General features: G+C 41.7%; 2 protein-coding genes across 6 annotated transcripts in view; both read right to left on the bottom strand.

The window, feature by feature from the left end:
* prdm15 (PR domain containing 15) overlaps positions 1-8,553 on the bottom strand; it is a 75,435-nt gene extending 66,882 nt beyond the window's left edge. For 2 of the 4 annotated variants that reach the window (XM_084320031.1, XM_084320032.1), the window contains exons 1-5: positions 8,025-8,080; positions 7,859-7,898; positions 7,676-7,769; positions 1,737-1,890; positions 91-243 (exon numbers count right to left, since the gene is read on the bottom strand). In XM_084320031.1, the coding sequence (XP_084176157.1) occupies positions 91-243; positions 1,737-1,890; positions 7,676-7,769; positions 7,859-7,898; positions 8,025-8,054 (471 nt within the window). In that variant the 5' untranslated portion in view covers positions 8,055-8,080. Of the gene's footprint in view, positions 1-90; positions 244-1,736; positions 1,891-7,675; positions 7,770-7,858; positions 7,899-8,024; positions 8,081-8,501 lie in introns of those variants that run through there. The other 2 variants (XM_084320033.1, XM_084320034.1) reach the window with 2 other exon arrangements.
* A 2,213-nt stretch (positions 8,554-10,766) lies between these two features.
* Positions 10,767-18,151, bottom strand: part of c2cd2 (C2 calcium dependent domain containing 2) — a 73,234-nt gene continuing 65,849 nt past the window's right edge. For both annotated transcript variants that reach the window (XM_084320776.1, XM_084320777.1), the window contains exon 13: positions 10,767-12,867. In XM_084320776.1, coding sequence (XP_084176902.1) covers positions 12,641-12,867 — 227 coding nt within the window. In that variant the 3' untranslated portion in view covers positions 10,767-12,640. The remainder of the gene's footprint in view (positions 12,868-18,151) is intronic.

The raw sequence follows: 18,151 nt of genomic DNA, 5'->3' as shown, positions 1-18,151 counted from the left end.
CCCTACATGTCACATGACAGCAGGTCTAGAACCGACGTGATTCGGTCGGTACCCGTAGACGTACCGGATTCGGTACCCATCCCTAGGTACCTGTGAGGTGTTGAAGTACAGCTCGTCATCCTGCTGGTGAGCGGTTAGGTTCTGGTGTTTGTGGTCGGTGGCCGGCCGCACCAGCATCATCCAGTTGCAATCATCCTCGTTGGCGGAGTCAAAACACACCACAATGCCATCTCTCTGGAAGATCTATACCCACGGAGAAACCAACAGGAAATGAGTCAGAAGAATACAGAGAATAGATGCTGCACTAAACATCAAATAAGTGATGGATTCGTTGAAAGGGGTATTCCATAGAAACTGACTTTTAGGTTGTAATTCTATACATTTAGACATTTGCCTAAAACGTGCCGAGATATTTCTAAAAAAATGTAATTTCAAGTTATGAGTGCTCAAGTGATTTCCTTGAATCATCAAGTTGCAGTCATGTTCCCGTACCTAAATTAAACATCAACATGTTTATTTTATTCTGTTTAACACATTGACCACCACAGCAGGGGGCGCTGATCCCCATTCATCGCCAGGTCTTTATTCAATGGATATAGTTTTAGACTGTGACATTTGCGAATGCTTAAAATATATCTTATATTATATCAATCGGTCTAATAACGCCGTCGACCCTCAGTGAGTTGCTTCTAGTCAACATGCCCGAGACAGATTGTTTTTTAATCCGTACATTTCAGTTTTATACCGTTTTGAATAGAGTATGGTTTGGGTGTTTTTCAGTAATTCCAGGAAAAAGGCGAGAAAAGGCATTTTACTGTAATCCAGTCATCACGTTGTAATTTTTTGGCTGATTATCTAATCATCCTGAAATCAACGTTAGATTATCATTAGTATGTCTCCTCGTCCATACATGAAATGACCGTCATAGCGGGGCGCTCGCCCCCCCCCCCACCGCAGTCAACGGTAAACAGCCATACACGGTTCACACAGATAGCTGTGATCGCGGTAGAAATAAATGTCAGATCAACAATCAAATTCATATATCATGTTCTTACTTTGTATCTGATGTAATGCAAAAGAGATAATCCAAATATCTGATCGCAATTCCAAATAATGCTTGTGGAGGTCCGCACCACACTACCGACCGTTTCACAATGACGGGCGGGCGGAGTTACTGTTCAATGCCATCGTTGTATAGAACAGGCTCGCCTGAATATTTAAACCCCACCGCCCGGCTCAGATCGCCTCCTAAAACACACCAGCTCATTTTCAATGAGATGCAATAGCTCCGCCTGGCAGTAGAGGGCGGTGTTGACCGTCTGCCAGCTCAGACAGGCTCTGAAGGGTCTGCAGAGGCTGCAGCTATGAATTATGAATAGATATAGCGAATAAACGAAATAACGATCCCAAAAGCGAGTAAACTCGTTATTGGCGTTATTCGATTGGCGCCCAATAATGAGTAAACTCGTTGTTGGCGGCCATTGTGTTAATATAGGTACGTTAACGTGACTGTCCATACAATTTTCTTTCAACCATGTGAGGCAGTGCAATTCAATGATGTCATTGTCATTTTCCTTATATTGGGAGCTTATAACTCAAAACTCATTCAACAACTAAACGTATATTATATGATATATTATATTAAGAAAATATCTACTTTGGCACAAGTACAACCGAAAAGTCAATTCCGGTGGAATACCCCTTTAAGTGTTGATCAGGATGTATTGTGGCCATACCTTCAGAGGAAATGGCCCTTCTTTCTCCAGGTGGGAGACCCTCTTCGCCTCAAATGGCCCAAACCTTGTCCTCTTGACAAGTCGTCGCTGGACGAACACCCCCTCCTCCCCGTCTGCCACCTGTCTGATCTCCAGGCTGCCGGGCAGGGAGGACCTGATCCATCACACAAACACATGGAACCAGAGTTGTAGTCAGTGTGCAACATAGATATATATAACTAGATGGTGCAAGGCGGAGTCAAGTCAAGTCAAGAGTTTTATTTGTCACGGCATACGGATATACAATGAAATGCGGGTGGTCTTGCCCGCAACAATGTGCAATTGGTACAATATATAATAGAATCCAATACAAAAAAAATTGTGCAATAAAATTGTGCAATAACAGGTAGCAGGTAACAATAAATTTGTGCAATAACGGGTAACAGTTAACAGTTAACAGTAGTAGTAATAGTAGTGCAATACACTGTTACTGTTGCTAATACTAATTTAAAGAGTCTCCAGCGTAGTTCACCGGTGGCCATCTTGTCACAGGCAGCACGCCCACTCATAACATGAATGTCTATGGTGCATGTACTATTGAAATAACCATAGCTTGCAACATTTTCAACCGATTTACAAATGGTTTGGTTTATTACAAACGTTATTAACGTGGCTATGATATGATGCTTGGACATGTTGAAATATTTTTCATATGAACGTCCATTATAAGTATGCTGTATGATAACTACATCTCTGACGTTTATAACAAACCAAAGCATTTGAAAATCGGTTGAAAATTGAGCAAGCTATGGTTATTTCAATAGTACATGCACCAGACATTCATGTTATGAGTGGGCGTGCTGCCTGTGGCAAGATGGCAACGTCGGTCACCATTGGCCAGCAGCGCGGGCGAGTCATCTAGCCTTTATATACGTCTATGGTGTGCAACGTATACCAAGTCATTTGAGAGAGAGAGAGGGAGGGGGGCTCTTTTGTCAAAGTCAACCGTTAGTACTATATTGTTATGGAAAATGTCATGCGTTTCTGTTATTACATATTCTCTGTTTTGCCTTGACCAGTCAGCATATTTCACCTAGTGTACAGACGGCCTGTTTTGCCTTGACCAGTCAGCATATTTCACCTAGTGTACAGACGGCCTGTTTTGCCTTGACCAGTCAGCGTATTTTTTCAACTAGTGTACAGGCGGCCTGTTTTGCCTGAAAACCATTTTAAATCACCTATCCACTCACTGTTAGATTCTACTCAGGCCCAGATGCAACATTTGAACGCTAACAACAAGATAGATGTCTGCACGAGGCACACGACAGCTTATCTTTCCGATACGACAAACCCCATGAACCCCTGTTGTTTTTGTTCATATCAATCTTGTGTATAATTGTAAGTCTGCCCAGAGATCGTCCTCCATTTCTGGTCAGGCGCTTGTACAGGTCACATTGTCTTGTCTCAAACTGGAGTATACTTCTGTGATCACAGAAATAAACGATTTTCTTTTGAAATAGCTTGACTCAATCTCAATTTCTACAGCTCATCTGCCTTTGCTAAATAAAATCTTCCACAACAATATCCACAAGTGTCTACTTGGTACTACAGATTAAAGAGTATTGTTAGTACTATAGATTAAAGAGTATTGTTAGTACTATGGATTAAAAAGTATTGTTAGTACTATAGATGAGAGTATTGTTAGTACTATAGATTAAAGGGTATTGTTAGTACTATAGATGAAAGAGTATTGTTAGTACTATAGATTAAAGGGTATTGTTAGTACTATAGATTAAAGCGTATTGTTAGTACTATGGATTAAAACGTATTGTTAGTACTATAGATTAAAGAGTATTGTTAGTACTATAGATTAAAAAGTATTGTTAGTAGTACTATGGATTCAAAAGTATTGTTAGTACTATAGTTTAAAGAGTATTGTTAGTACTATGGATTAAAAAGTATTGTTACTGTTAGTACTATAGATTCAAGAGTATTGTTAGTACTATTGATTAAAAAGTATTGTTAGTACTATAGATTAAAGAGTATTGTTAGTAGTATAGTTTAAAAAGTATTGTTTCTTTTAGAGGGCTCCCCCATCTTTTGCACGATGATTGGCATTCGGGGTCACGCACTTGCTTGGTTTAAATCTTATTTAACTGATAGAACACACTGCGTGGTCTATAATGATTTAACATCCGAGACCCTCCCAGTGCAATGTGGTGTCCCACAAGGCTCTGTCCTGGGCCCTTTGCTATTTTCGATTTACATGCTACCCCTCGGCAATATCATATGCAAATTTGGCATAAACTTTCATTTTTACGCTGATGACACCCAATTATATATACCTATTAAGCAGAATGATTCCTCCCAATTACAAAATCTTGAGGCTTGCCTGCTTGCCGTCAAAAAGTGGATGTCGCAAAACTTTCTACTCCTTAGTGCAGATAAAACTGAGATGTTAATTGTTGGTCCCCCAAACCACAGAGGCCTGTTTCAGGACATCTCCCTCAACTTTGATACTTGTCATGTATCCCAGAGCTCCACCATAAAAAACCTCAGTAATTTTTTATTCCTCCCTCTCATTTAATGCACATATAAAAAATGTCACCAAAATTGCCTTCTTCCATCTTCGTAATATCGCAAAAATTCACCCCATTTTAACTCTGGCTGATGCTGAAACCCTAATTCATGCTTTTGTCTCATCACGTCTAGACTACTGTAATGCACTTTTTTCAGGCCTACCTAATTCAAGCATCAAAAATCTTCAACTCGTGCAAAATGCGGCTGCACGGATACTAACTAAAACTAGAACATTTGATCACATCACACCAGTTTTGTCCGCCCTACACTGGCTTCCTATTCAAGCCGATCTGACTTTAAAGTGCTACTCCTCACCTACAACATTTTTAATGGGCTTGCACCGCTCTATTTATCCGATCTCATCTCCTGATACTCGCCCGCTCATGCTCTGCGCTCACAAAATGCGGGGCTTCTATCGATTCCTAGGGTTAAAAAGAAATCCGCCAGCCACAGAGCCTTTGTCTACCGCGCTCCCTACCTGCGCCGGAGGAATTTCCTCGATGCACCGATGGCACTTCCGGTTTTTGCGAGAGTGTAACTCGTCTGACCATCCACCAGGCGGTGGTATTGAGCCGTTGCAGTCACATCTAGGGTCCCGGGCATCGGGGGTTGGCTGGATGAATTATGAATGCCATGGCGAAAAAATTAAATATTGATCTCAAAAACGCTGTTCAGCGTTTTTGGCGCTGGATGTGTTAAGACCCATATTTTCTCTCTCTCCTTCAACCTACCCTGATCTCACCTGGTCAGGGACTGACCTTTAGATTAATCTGTCTAGTTTAGTTAGGATGTCTATTTTCTCCCATGTCTGCTTTTCTGCAGATATGGGAGAACCTTTTAACCGCAGTCTCCGTCTCAACCGGTCCCATGGAACAGCTTCATAACGCCTTCTGTCTGGCCTGCAGTGCTGAACCTTCTGAGTGACTCCTCCTGCCCCCATGGGCCCGGGGCATACGGCCCTGAGCTATTGTCTTGTATCTCATCCTGTATCCATACGCTTGCAGTAGTTCTATCTATTACTCTATTTCACAATTTTCTTATATACTATGATTCTACTGTCACCATGTATGCATATGCTCACTACATGTATTTATTGCTCCATCTCCGCCCACTACAAACATGGGAACTCTCTAACCCCCCCCCCCCATCTCTCTGAGTGCTTGTCTCGTAGTGCTGACCAAGGTGGTGGATGTCTCTGGGTCTTGGCCAAGATTGCAGTGACTGTTCTACGTGCACCACCGAGGCCATGGATCAGCTTCTTACCGTCTGAAACGTGGTTTCATTGCTGGGTTAAGTACTTCTATTCTATTCACATAATATGCTTACTTCATATATCTATTCTATTCACATATATGCTTACCACTTGTATCTATTGCTATGTCCGCCCACCACAATCACGCGAGCTGTCTAACGCCTGTCCCGTCTCCCTGTGAGTGGCCGTCCTGGAGTGATGACCGGAGTGTCGGACGTCCCATGATGAAGACCGGGAGGATGCGACCCTCTCTGCGTGCCCTCCTGTCTCCCTGTCCCCGGCTGTCTCGTAGTGATGACCGGAGTGCTGGATGTCCCGCGATGATGACGGGGAGGTTGCGACCCTCTCTGCGCCGCCCCCTGTCTCCGGCTGTCTCGGAGTGATGACCGGAGTCGGAGTGTTGAACGTCCCGTGATTAAGACGGGGAGGATGCGACCCTCTTTGCGCCGCCCCTGTGCCTCAAATAGATCCACTATATCTTTAATCTTTCAAAATGTTCAGTTGCTATCGCTATCAGCTTTATCTTAAATTTTTCAAAATGTTCAGTTGCTATTGCATGCACTCATCTGTGTTTCACTACACACATGAGTGCATGCTTACCAACTGTTAGTCTGCAACACTACTATCACCGACATCTAAGAAGGGAGATCCCCCCTTGAATGGCCCTTCTAAGGTTTCTCTCCTCCACATTGCCTGTGGTGCATTTTTTTCTATTGCTAGGTTTTAGTGAGTTTTTCCTTACCTTCGCGTGGGGTATGTCTGGGAGTGTTCAGTGTTGCATTCATTTATTTTGCATTTATTTTAAATGTGTTGGACCTTATGGTGTTCTTGTTTTGTTCTTGACTTATTGTGATGTTTCTTCTTGACTTGTTTAAAGAAGACGTGTCCGGCCCATGGGGACATTAACGTGTGTTGTCGGGCCTTACAAATAAATTTGATTTGATTTGATTGAATTGGGGGGGGGGGTAAACCCAACTAAACTCTAAGCAAGGTCTTTTGCCTAGGGGTCGCTGTTATGACGTCATTACAGATTCTACCTGTAAGTAATCAGGAAATTTGTTATTTGGGGGTTATTAATTTATTCCTTCTCAATCTATCAGCTGCCAAGCCTGACATTTTACAATTTGTTCCTCACATTTGACCCATTCACTCACATTCACACACCGACAGCAGAGGCAGCCATGCAAGGTGCCAACCTGCTCATCGGGAGCAGTTAGGGGTTAAGTGTCTTTTGCTCAAGTACACTTCGACACGCTGCCCGGGAGGAGAGGGGAATCGAACCGGGAACCTGCGGACGACTGCTTTACCTCCTGAGCCACTGCCACCCCCTCACCATTTACCAGTTTCTTTCTTTCCTTTCTTTGAAGTTGAATTCAAGATAAACATTTCATGACATTTCCTAATATTTTCCATAACTTTTAAACACTTTTTTTCCATTTCAAGACCAATCCAGGTTTTCCATGATCCACGGTTCCCCATAGAGCCCACCACAGTATCAAAAACACCAACCACAAAAATATATTTCCTAGGACATTAATAATGTCTTTGTCTTGCATGCACTTGTCTTTCCACTACTCCACACATCGCCCGTCCCAGTTTGGCACCACCACAAATAACCTAACAAGCCGTGTGGAACACTGTACATATTGTGATCATCTTTTACCACCTGCATAGCCGTACATCAATATGTCTCTTCCCGCCTGTGGACAGCTTTCATGTGACCAAATGGGTTATGAATGTGGCTACAATAACATGTGTACGACAGAACCCTTCATCTACAAGCCATCTAATTATAAAGATGATAGTTATGTGGAATGTAAAAAAGCGTGGGAGACAAAACTGTCCATAACAAGACAAATAGCTTGGCAGCCAGACACGTGACATCGCTATTCCAGTCTCTGCCGAGCACGGATGTCCCCGTTATTGGTTGTTCCTCGTCTATGCCCAGCTTCAGGCGTCATACAAGTATAAATTGAATGTGACAGCAGTGGAACCCTGACAAAATACATTTCACTCAGTGGGGGTAGAGCATGGTTCCAACGCAGTGGTTAGGGGTTTGATTCCCACTGGGGGCCAGCATCACCGATGGTAGGCTGTTCATTTATACTGGATAGAGCCGGTCACTCACCGGGCTCTGCTGAGGACGAAGGAGTCCTGCACGGTCACCAGTGGTCCCAGTTCAGGACACTCCGAGTCATGGTACTGGCCACAGTCCTCACACCCTGGGATATAAGAGGGAACACACAGTCAGACCACAGTGTCTCTCTTACTTACAGACACACAAGAGTTGTGGAGTTGTATTCATACTTACAGATAAACTCATCTGGTGTCTGCTCAGCCATTATGCAAACCTACAAATGCAGTGAATAGATTATTACATGGAAGATCATAGGAGGAGGGCAAAACATTGCTATCAAACAGCTAATCATAAAGAAATAATTTATGAAAATGTACATTTTAGCATATGGAATCTTTACATTCAATGTGAAATTGGTCTTCCAGGTCATCACACATTCAATCTAAGACACTTGGCTATCTTCCATGCACCAGAACTGACTACAGCAGAGGACACGGATTGTAAAAATAAATATGAAGAAACTCGTTTGTATTTTAGTTTATTTGGCATACGCTCCCGGTACACCCAGGAATGAACAGTATACGATCCGGGTAGAGATGGGATCCAGGATTTCACTGGATTCCAAACTCTAGCCGGGTTTTAACTCCGATCTCAGAATGCTCCGTCCTCTTCAGTCTGTAACAAAGAACAATCGGCATGGCGGATGGAACGGAGACGCAAAGCCCATCTGGAGCCAGCACACTTCAATGTCAACACGCCGGGAACGAGGCGTCTCAGCGCGAAGCCGAGTAAACTGTAAGGACAAGCTGCACATTTTCTACAAACCTGCGTCATTATTTTCATGGAAAACTGCACAAATCTGTGATAAACATGTTACCTCTTTTCCAAAGGACTACACATTTATCGAATCCTGACTCCGGGTTCCAATCCGCTCCAGAAACGGCGCAGGACCGGAAACAAGCGGCAGGAATTGCATTGTGGGGATTGTAGTCTTGTACAACTGCTCGACTTGTTTTCAACCGGTTTCCACCCACGTTTCCAAGAATCAACGACTGCATAAGAGCGTTTCCGGGACTTCAATGTACATGTTCCTTAGTAGGCCTACTATAGCGCCACAGCCAGCCACTATTCTGCAAAAGCACATCACTGTCACCATTATATTTTAAATCAGCACAGGAAGTCATTGTACATTTAAATATCAGACTATTGAACCAAAAGTCCGAAATAAACACATCCTTATTAAAGGTTTAGATGATTGATTGATTGAAAAGTTTATTAACAGATTGCAGAATGGGTACAGTACAGTACAGCTCAATACATACAATTGTTAAGGGGATGCAGACCAGAGAAAGGCTTTCGTCTTGTTTACATCAGGGTCCCCCATTTTCAATTCATCATAACATATATGACATACACAACATACAGATAGACAGTACTGCTACATCTATACATTTATGACATACCAGATTTGCAAATACAGTACTGTTTGTGATACAAAAGTGTCCAGAAAAAGAGTGTATATACATTTGACGTAGAAACTGTACATTGGAGGAGGTTGGGTGGGGGGCTGTACATTTGGAGGTGGGGGGTTGGGTAGGGGACACTGTACATTGGAATACTGACAAAGCCATACTTGGTCATTTACTGTACAACTGGGTTAGTGTTTTTGAAGGTGGGTAGTGATTCACATTCCTTTACAGCTTTGGGTAGATAACTTTCAATCGATCAAAGGTGCACAATAATTTTGCACTTAACTTTGAATTTCAGCACTGTATGTATGAACACCTACGGGAGACTACAATTCGAAACTGGCCCCTACAAATGTCCTAACCCAGTTGTACAGTAAATTACCAAGTATGGCTGTCAGTATTCCAATGTACAGTGTCCCCCACCCACCTCCAATGTACAGCCCCCCCCCCCAACCTCCTCCAATGTACAGTTTCTACGTCAAATGTATATACTCTTTTTCTGGACACTTTTTGTATCACAAACAGTACTGTATTTGCAAATCTGGTATGTCATAAATGTATAGATGTAGCAGTACTGTCTATCTGTATGTCGTGTGTCATATATGTTATGATGAATTGAAAATGGGGGAGCCTGATGTAAACAAGACGAAAGTCTTTCTCGGGTCTGCTTCCCCTTTACAATTGTATGTATTGAGCTGTACTGTACCCATTCTGCAATCTGTTAATAAACTTTTCAATCAATCAATCAATCAATATATTTATATATCATTTTTTTTATAGCCAAGCCAATAAATTAAAAGGGTAAAAACGCAGTACATTTTCAGTCAATATTTATTGCTGGAGAAGATGAAATAACCTGATATGTTAATTGGTAATCCCTGCATGGTAGAGACCGACGTTCTGCAGCAGGCATTCAGGTTCTGTGCACCGAGTAGATGCCAATAAAACATCAGGAAGCAGTTTATTACTCACCAACAGGCCTACTACTTACTTAATGCATAATAGATGAATACTTGCAGACCGCCACGTATAAGGGCTAAGTCTGCATGTTTAAACCACCAATGTGTCATTGTCCTCCTCAAGAGGTTTAAAAGGCGTTTGTGGCAGACTGGTTGGTTTCTTTATAATGGAATATATTATGTTCTTCAACCTGCCGAGGAAAATGGCAATGAAAGCATGCAGGGTGGGGAGATAGCAGAACTCTTACAACACTCCCTCACGCACCACAAAAGAAACAAAGAAAAACCTGAAAATCATATCCCTGTTCTGTAAATATTTGTCCCACCACAGTTCAAATACAACCAGCACTGTATCTGCATAGTATATCAACACGAATGGCATGCAAGCCCAATGTAATTATTAGCTCAACGCAATAACTAAAATTTCTTGGATATGCATGTGCAGAGAGGCTACTTGTAGAGTTGAGAGAGAGCAGGTGAGAGTGCAGGGCTGGGCCTCTCGTGGCTCGTCACATTCCACAGTCCAAAACACAAGTCTGACGGTGAGTGAGATCCCCTTCGCCTGGTGACCACAAATCAAGACATGGAGCCACACAGTTGGTCCAAGTCTAAAACTTAGCCTTTCCCCAGAGATAACAACCCACATCAAAGGACCGCAGGGTAGCTGTCCGTTTTCATCCGTCAGTGTGCGGCCTCACCCAACAAGGCTATAGCTGAACTCACCAAGTAGGTTTAATCCATTAAAAGAAAACAGTAGTTAACATGAAGGAACCAATATTCAAAAACACCTTTTCAACAAGCCGTTTACAAAAATAATAATACAATCATTAGCTGGGTAAAAAAGAAATTTAAATAAAATAAATCAAACCATTCAATAGCCCCCAAAAGATTTTCACACTTTTTGTTCAGGTATTGAAAAGGTACAATACATGTTTTTAAAAACAGTCAAACATTAAAATAGAATGAGAACTCAATTTGATGGAAATGCATACGTGAAGCAACCTTAATGTAATTTAACAGTTCATTAGTCAACACCTCAACAAGTATGGCTTGGGGTAGTGTCACAGTCCCTCATTCAAGATTGGTTCTTTTGACTTTCCCTTTTCCACAATAACAACCTCATTGATAACAGTAGTGTAGAGGATTCATATTTAGGAAGCTGAGTGGAAATTGCATATCATTTGAAAACACAGCAAATAAAATAACAACAAATAATAATTCAATGAGAAGTCAGTATTATATATATATATTAAAATTGTTGTGTTATCCACCACATCACTGCAATGTTTTGGAATGGTGTTTGTTTTCTATATGGGAGATTTTACTTTGGGAAATAGACATGCTGATGGATTTAGATGTAGATGTCAATCACAAATGAGTGATCAGATATGTTCAGATATGTAGATTAGACATTAGGCAAACATTTTCTGGATATCCGTTTGAGTAATCACTTCTAATATCTAGTTTAGATATTACATTTGCTAGAAGCTTGGAGCTCGTTTTTCTCTGTGCTACTGGTAATTAATTAGTGTATAGTGTTGCTAATTTGAAATAATTCAAATTAAATGCTTGATATGACATTTCTCCAGTCAATATACTGTTCTTAAAATAATCTCCCACTTTACAGAGCCTGTGTGAAAAGACGGTCTCCCTTTGTCAATTACTCAAACAGGAATCATAACTGCAGAGGCCGGATACTAGTTAAAACCTTATCGTCGGAGTCTCGTAAGAGTAGCTCTCATCATTGCACTGTAAAAAGAAGCTCATGTTTAACAGACAAATTATCTGAAAAATGTGCAAATCATACCAAACACCACTTTTCCAATCTTTGGTCCTTTTTGGGCCACCATAGAACACCCTCAGAAATGGATTACCTTACCCTCAGTGTTAAAGAGCAGTATGGGGCGACTGTCCAATGTTCTTTCTGTGGTTTGCAAGGCCAGAGAAAATATTTAGTAATGTTGCATAAAGTCAAACGAAAGGAGACAATTCAAAATAAAATCCTCTGAAATGCCATGAATGTAAAGAAATGAAGGATAGAGTCACCCACACGTGGCCTCCCATGGTTCTCTCAAAAAGTTATAGCAAATGAGCAGGAACAAAAGGGGGATAAAGAAGTACATTTTCCAACTGCACAGTCTTCCTATTCATAATAGAGGTGACCCGGTAAGTGGGTTGGGCACAGAGGGGTCGTCTCTCCCAGTGCAAAGTGGAGTAGGTGATGGTCTTCAGGGTTGTGCGAGGAGCCAAAGCAGGGTCGGCTCTAAGGCTGAGACAATATGTCATTTGGAAGAATAGATAAATCGGGACAAATTATAAATATCAAATATTTCTTAAAAAAGAAAAAAAATATATATTTAACGTTAGTTCGTGTGTGTGTGTCATGTGCACTCACTGTAGTTTTTGCGATGCTGTAGTTGGCCCACGACACACACACGAACTAACATTAAATACGTTTTTTTTCTTTTTTTAAGAAAAAGGTATTTTAATCCTTTTATTCTTTTACACATGCAAACAAATCTATAAGTGACGACACTTATCGATTTCACGCAGTTATAAATCGATAAGTGGTCTCAGCCTTAGTCGGGTCACGCATGTGGCTCTCCTGAGGAGGTGGAGCCGTTTGCTTTGCTCTTATTCTTAGGAAGCAGCTTGCGGTTGAGCATGCGGCTGAGCGTGGCTGTTCGGCTGGCCCGGTCGACCGTCGCTGGTGGCTCGAGGTAAACCAAGTCGTTGTGAGACTGGCTCATCCCCGGGTCCTTGCGCTGGTGCCGTCGGCGGAAGAACAGCTTGGCGCTCTTGTGCAGGAAGCTGCCTGTGGACAGAGAAAACGAGAGACATTTAATGTAATTAAATGACAGGCATACTAAATGTTTCCAATTACCCAAGGGGGGCCTGACTGAAAAAGTCACTTAATTTAAGGGGGTGGGATTGTTATACACACGTTATATTTCAATTCTCTAAAGTTATAAGCAACTTTGAGATAGCTGGAATAACTAGGGTACAGAGTTGTTATTGCCAGGTTTTAAAGAGGGGAAAAGGATTAAAGTCTGGAAAAATAATCTTCCAGAAATTCTGTCTGGCGGGGAAAATAAAAGCTCCTCCTACTGCTCATTCATACTTTACTTTGCTGGCATATGCATGATCTATTAATTCACATTATTGTGAATGGTGAAAGATGGGTGGGGTTGGGTGGGTGTGTGGGGGGGGGGGGGGGGGACTGTACATTGGTGGTGGTTGGGTGGGTGGGGGGGGTTGGGTAGGAGGGGTAGGTGGGAGACACTGAGTATTAGCTAAATTAAAGAAGCTATCGAAAATCTGTCAACATTAACAACCGTTGAATTGGTTTGTCCATAATTCTCCTGGCCAAATTTGGTTATGATTGGACCAACAATTAAGGAGGCCAAAATGTGCTTTGTGGAGAAATGAGAGATTTACCAAGGCATTCCATTTTTTTTATTGCAAAATGGGAAAAAATGTAATATGGCAGTGTCATGGGGGCTATCCCATGCCCTATAAGTGGGATACCGAAAAGTAGGTATTACGCAGAGCGTGGGTTTCCAAAATGATCTGTCAGGTGTGTATGCGCATGTGTTTTTTTTTGCACCCAGTGACCCATTACTGCAGGCGTGTGTGAGAGGGAGAGGAAGGTGCAGAGAGAAAGAAATGTACTCGTTAGACGTAATCTGTTGTATGGCGACATTTAGTCTCGCCCCCGAAAATAAGACAATGGCCGTTTCTAGGAATTTCTTTTTTAAAGAAACTATTTTCTTTCTTTAGTTTATAATTTTGATTGTGTTTTTTATATGATTGATTGTTCGAGATAAAATAAACTCAACAACTCTACTCAACTTTTATATTCGGCACAATACAGTATTCAGTTGCCTTGTTGATGGGGCTGCAATTCCTGTCTGATAAACAGAAATACAACTTCATCTGGCAGAAAATAACAACTTCAATCTTTGCCAAGGTAACGTTCCTCTTTAGTGCTCGTTTTAAACAAAGTGAGAACCCTGTCATGGTTTCTGCATCATAGAAACTTGACATGATCTTCAGTGTTACCTATATGGCTGGTTCTTTTTCTTCATTATATATTTTTCACATGTTATTCTCCTCTCCTTTGCCTTCTTGTACATTTTTTTTGTGGCTCTTGTTGCTGTGTTTTGAACACGATATCTATCCGTGTCTATCTTAAATTCTTTCGTTATGGTGTTTGCCTTATGTCTCTGATCTTGTTTTGAGTTTCTTTTCTTGACCATGTTTACTGTATTTCGTTCATATTTGATTATGGACATTGATGGGATGAGAGTGGAACTTTGTACAAGCCTTTTGGGCTTCGTTCCCTACTAGCACTGTTTTTAAATAATGTGCTAAATAAATAAACTAAACTAAATAGGAGCTTTGCCAGATATTCATTCCTTTGACAATCTAATTAAAATGATGATAATGATGGAAGTGAATTAGGTTAAGTGGATAAATTGTACACATAAACACTATGGAAACAATGAATGATGAACGAAGAAGGGAGCGACCACTATATCCTCTAGCGGTCTCAAACTCGCAGCCCGCTGGATGATATTTTGCGGCCCCCTACTTGACATCAAAGTTTAGTGTTAGTGCGGCCCGCATGCAACTTGTTGCCGAGTCGTTGTGCGAGTTGGATGTTTTATTTATTTGATCACTTGTAGGGTACCATAGCGCAGGCTCATGACAGCAACGTTACGTTAGTGACTTGGTTGAAACGTGATTTCGGAGTGATACCAATTAACACTTTCAGTGCCCAGCAGGGGGCGCACGATTTAGTGCTTGAATGCCCAGCATCCACCTCAATGTTAGCGTTAATATCGCCTAATCTATGTTTTAAATTATGGCTATGTGTCTAATCTGCCCGTCACTTATCAATGATTCATTTTCCAGTCAAAATTACAAAATTACAAACATCACAAAACAAACTGGTCAGACTACTACTTGACCTTACCCCCAGAACCCACCTCACCCCTGCCCACTTTGACAACCTAGGATGGCTTAGAGTAGACGACAGAGTACAGCAACTTGCAATGGGCCTGGTCTACAAGATACACTATACGACTAAGGTACCCATGTACATGTCAAAATACTTCCCAAAGGTCAGTGAATACCACAACCACTACACCAGAGGAAGCTCAACAAATCATGTTAAACCCAGATTCGGCTCAAACAAGGGACTAAATACGTTTCGCAATTATGCCACATCAATGTGGAACGCCCTACCCAAAGCTGTAAAGGAATGTGAATCCCTACCCACATTCAAAACCGCTCTTAAAGAGCACCTACGGGAGGCTGCAATTCGAAACTGGCCACCGTAAATGCCCAAAACCCCCACCAACTCCTAATAGACAGTCTCCTCCCCACTGCATGTATATATTCCCTCCCCGCCGTATGTATATTTCTCTCCCACCCACCCACCCCCTCCTAATGTACAGTCCCCTCCCCATCATATGTATATACTCTGTCAGGATCTAGGGGTAACAGTACTGTATATTTGAATACCGTTTATATCACAAATGTATCAGTACTAAATACCTATATGTCCCTATGCCATAAATGTCATGTATGTTGTGTATGTCATAAATGTCTATATGAATTGAAAATGGGGGACCCTGATGGAAACAAGACAAACGTCTTTCTCAGGTCTGCATCCCCTTAACAATTGTGTGTATTGAGCCGTACTGTATTGTACCCATTCTGCAATCTGTTAAATAAAGTTTTCATTCATCATTCATTCATTCATCCACATAGTGTACATAAACCTCCACAATTTCCCCCAGAATTGCTTTATTTGAGATATCATGTTTGTTTACGTTTTGTCCATATTCATAAAGAGTGTACCTGGAAACCTGAAATGCAGCACTTTTCTTTTGTATCCTCTTTTTCTCCGCCTGATTGTCTGTGCTTTTCCTCAGATCCCAATTTAGTCATTATGCCAATTCCCCCCCTCCCCTACCTGGTTGTTGTGCGCATGTGCCCCCTACTGGTTGGTCTAGGGAGCCCTGAGGTCTACCACATGCTTCCTCCGACACATGCGGAGACAGCCAGCGGCTCTCTTTTCACCTGACAGCGTGGACTCTCATTGGTGAAGTGTAACGCGTGGGAGGTCACGCTGCCTTCACCACTTCCTGTCTTTTGCTGTGCAGGCGCCCAGACCTGACCTGTAGAAGTCGCTGTCCACAACGCCAGATTACCACCCATCAACTTCCCTCCCGCTAACTCAGCCAAACGAGTTAGTATGATGGCTGGCCCAAGTCGGAGGCAATGCTGACACCTGGATTCGAGACCGGAGTCTCTCGCATTGCTGACGAGCGCAATCTCCGCTGCGCCACCCAGCCGCGAAATGCAGCACTTGTAAGGAAGAATTTTTCAAGCGTAAAATTCAGCTCAGCGGTTCCCTTGGCTCCATTGCGATTGACAGCTCGGAGGGCAGAACCAAAGTTATAACGCAGGTCAGACAGATGAGATGTGTGTGAATCAGTAAACGGTTCTTACACCTTTTCCAAAGCAAAATTCAAGAACTTTAAGCATTTTCAAGGTGCCTTTTCAAGCTTTTCCAGCATCTTATGCGGCTGTGGTAAATTAAATATTTACTCAAAATGATCATTTCACTTCTTCCATCACATTAAATCAGATGTTATTGTGCTATAAACAACCAATATGAAGTAGACTTGGCATCCTATATACCGTACTTTTCGGACTATAAGCCGCGGCCTTTTTCCCCCATTTTTCGACCCTGCGGCTTATATAACGGTGCGGCTTATATGTGACTCGACGTGACCAAACTCGAAAGTGTAAACATCTAAATATTGCTTTTTTGACTGCATTGAAATGTTATTTATCTGTTCCCTTATTTGCTAAACTTAATACAACTTGTAAATGAGTTAATGCTTGTTATTTGTCCGACAGTATTGTGTCCCAATGCTAATTACATATGGTAATTAAACATTAAAACACCTGCGGCTTATAGTCCAGTGCGGCTTATATATGTACACATCATTCAATTTAGCTGCTGCGGCTTATAGTCCGGTGCGGCTTATAGTGCGAAAAGTACGGTAACCTAGCTGAGCCAATATGAAACAATCACTCAAATAATCACCAGATAAAACTTCAATTTCAATAAAATATTTACTGAAAATGTGCAAAATAAGAGAGAGAACAGTCTTTGAGGTAGGCAGTCAATCAGCTGCTTGAGCCTTAAAATGTATACAAAATCAAATCAACCTAGGATTTTTATACAACCCCCCCACAGTGGTGTGTTCAGTTGGTACGTCCCAGCAGGTACCAGGATTCATACAATGGCATGCAAATTTCTCGATTCTGATTGGCTGAAACAGTCAGGTTAGACGTGGTTATTTCTCATAACCCACGCTCGTGATCCCAGAACCCGCCCACAACCGAATTACAATCACTCCCGCCAGTTCGACTTTTTAGGAAAAACCAAAGATGGCGGACAATAATCTTTACGAATGGATGTGTTGAAAGCGCCATAACGACTAATTCAAAAACGATTCTGTCACATGGAATGTGTTAGTTTCTTACACAATGTTCAAGTTTCAAGTTTCTTTAATAGTTGTCATACAGAAGTACAGAATACTTTTATACAAAATGCTTCTTACTGTTGCGCTCCAGAGACTGTGCAAGACAAGATAAGTATGAAATAAAATAACATAGTAAAATTAGAAGTAAAAAAAATGAGGTCACAGTGTTCAGTTTAGACATATGTACAATGTACGATGCAGAATAGACGTAGTTACCATACAATATACAATACTGTGCAGTGTACTAATATACAATACTATATAGTGCAAGGCAGAAATGGAGAAATGGGACGAGGTGCAATTTAGGTACAATTCACAGTAGGTGTACGAGTTGTAGTGCAAATCCTTTATCAATAAATATAAAGTGTAAGTGTGTTTGTGTGATCTAAAGTGTGGAGAGTGGGTGCTGCAGTGTGTTGTTTGTTTGAGTGAGTGTGTGCGTGTGGGTGTGTGTGCTGTGTGCATTTGATGGTTGTTGCATAGTGATTATTGTTCGTTTAGCAGCCTGATGGCCTGGGGATAGAAGCTTCT

The sequence above is a fragment of the Notolepis coatsorum genome (genome assembly GCF_963971535.1).
Source record: "Notolepis coatsorum genome assembly, chromosome: 8".
Classification (NCBI taxonomy): Eukaryota; Metazoa; Chordata; class Actinopteri; order Aulopiformes; family Paralepididae; genus Notolepis; species Notolepis coatsorum.
Note: the sequence above shows the minus strand (reverse complement) of the source record. Positions and strands in the feature narration are given on the sequence as shown.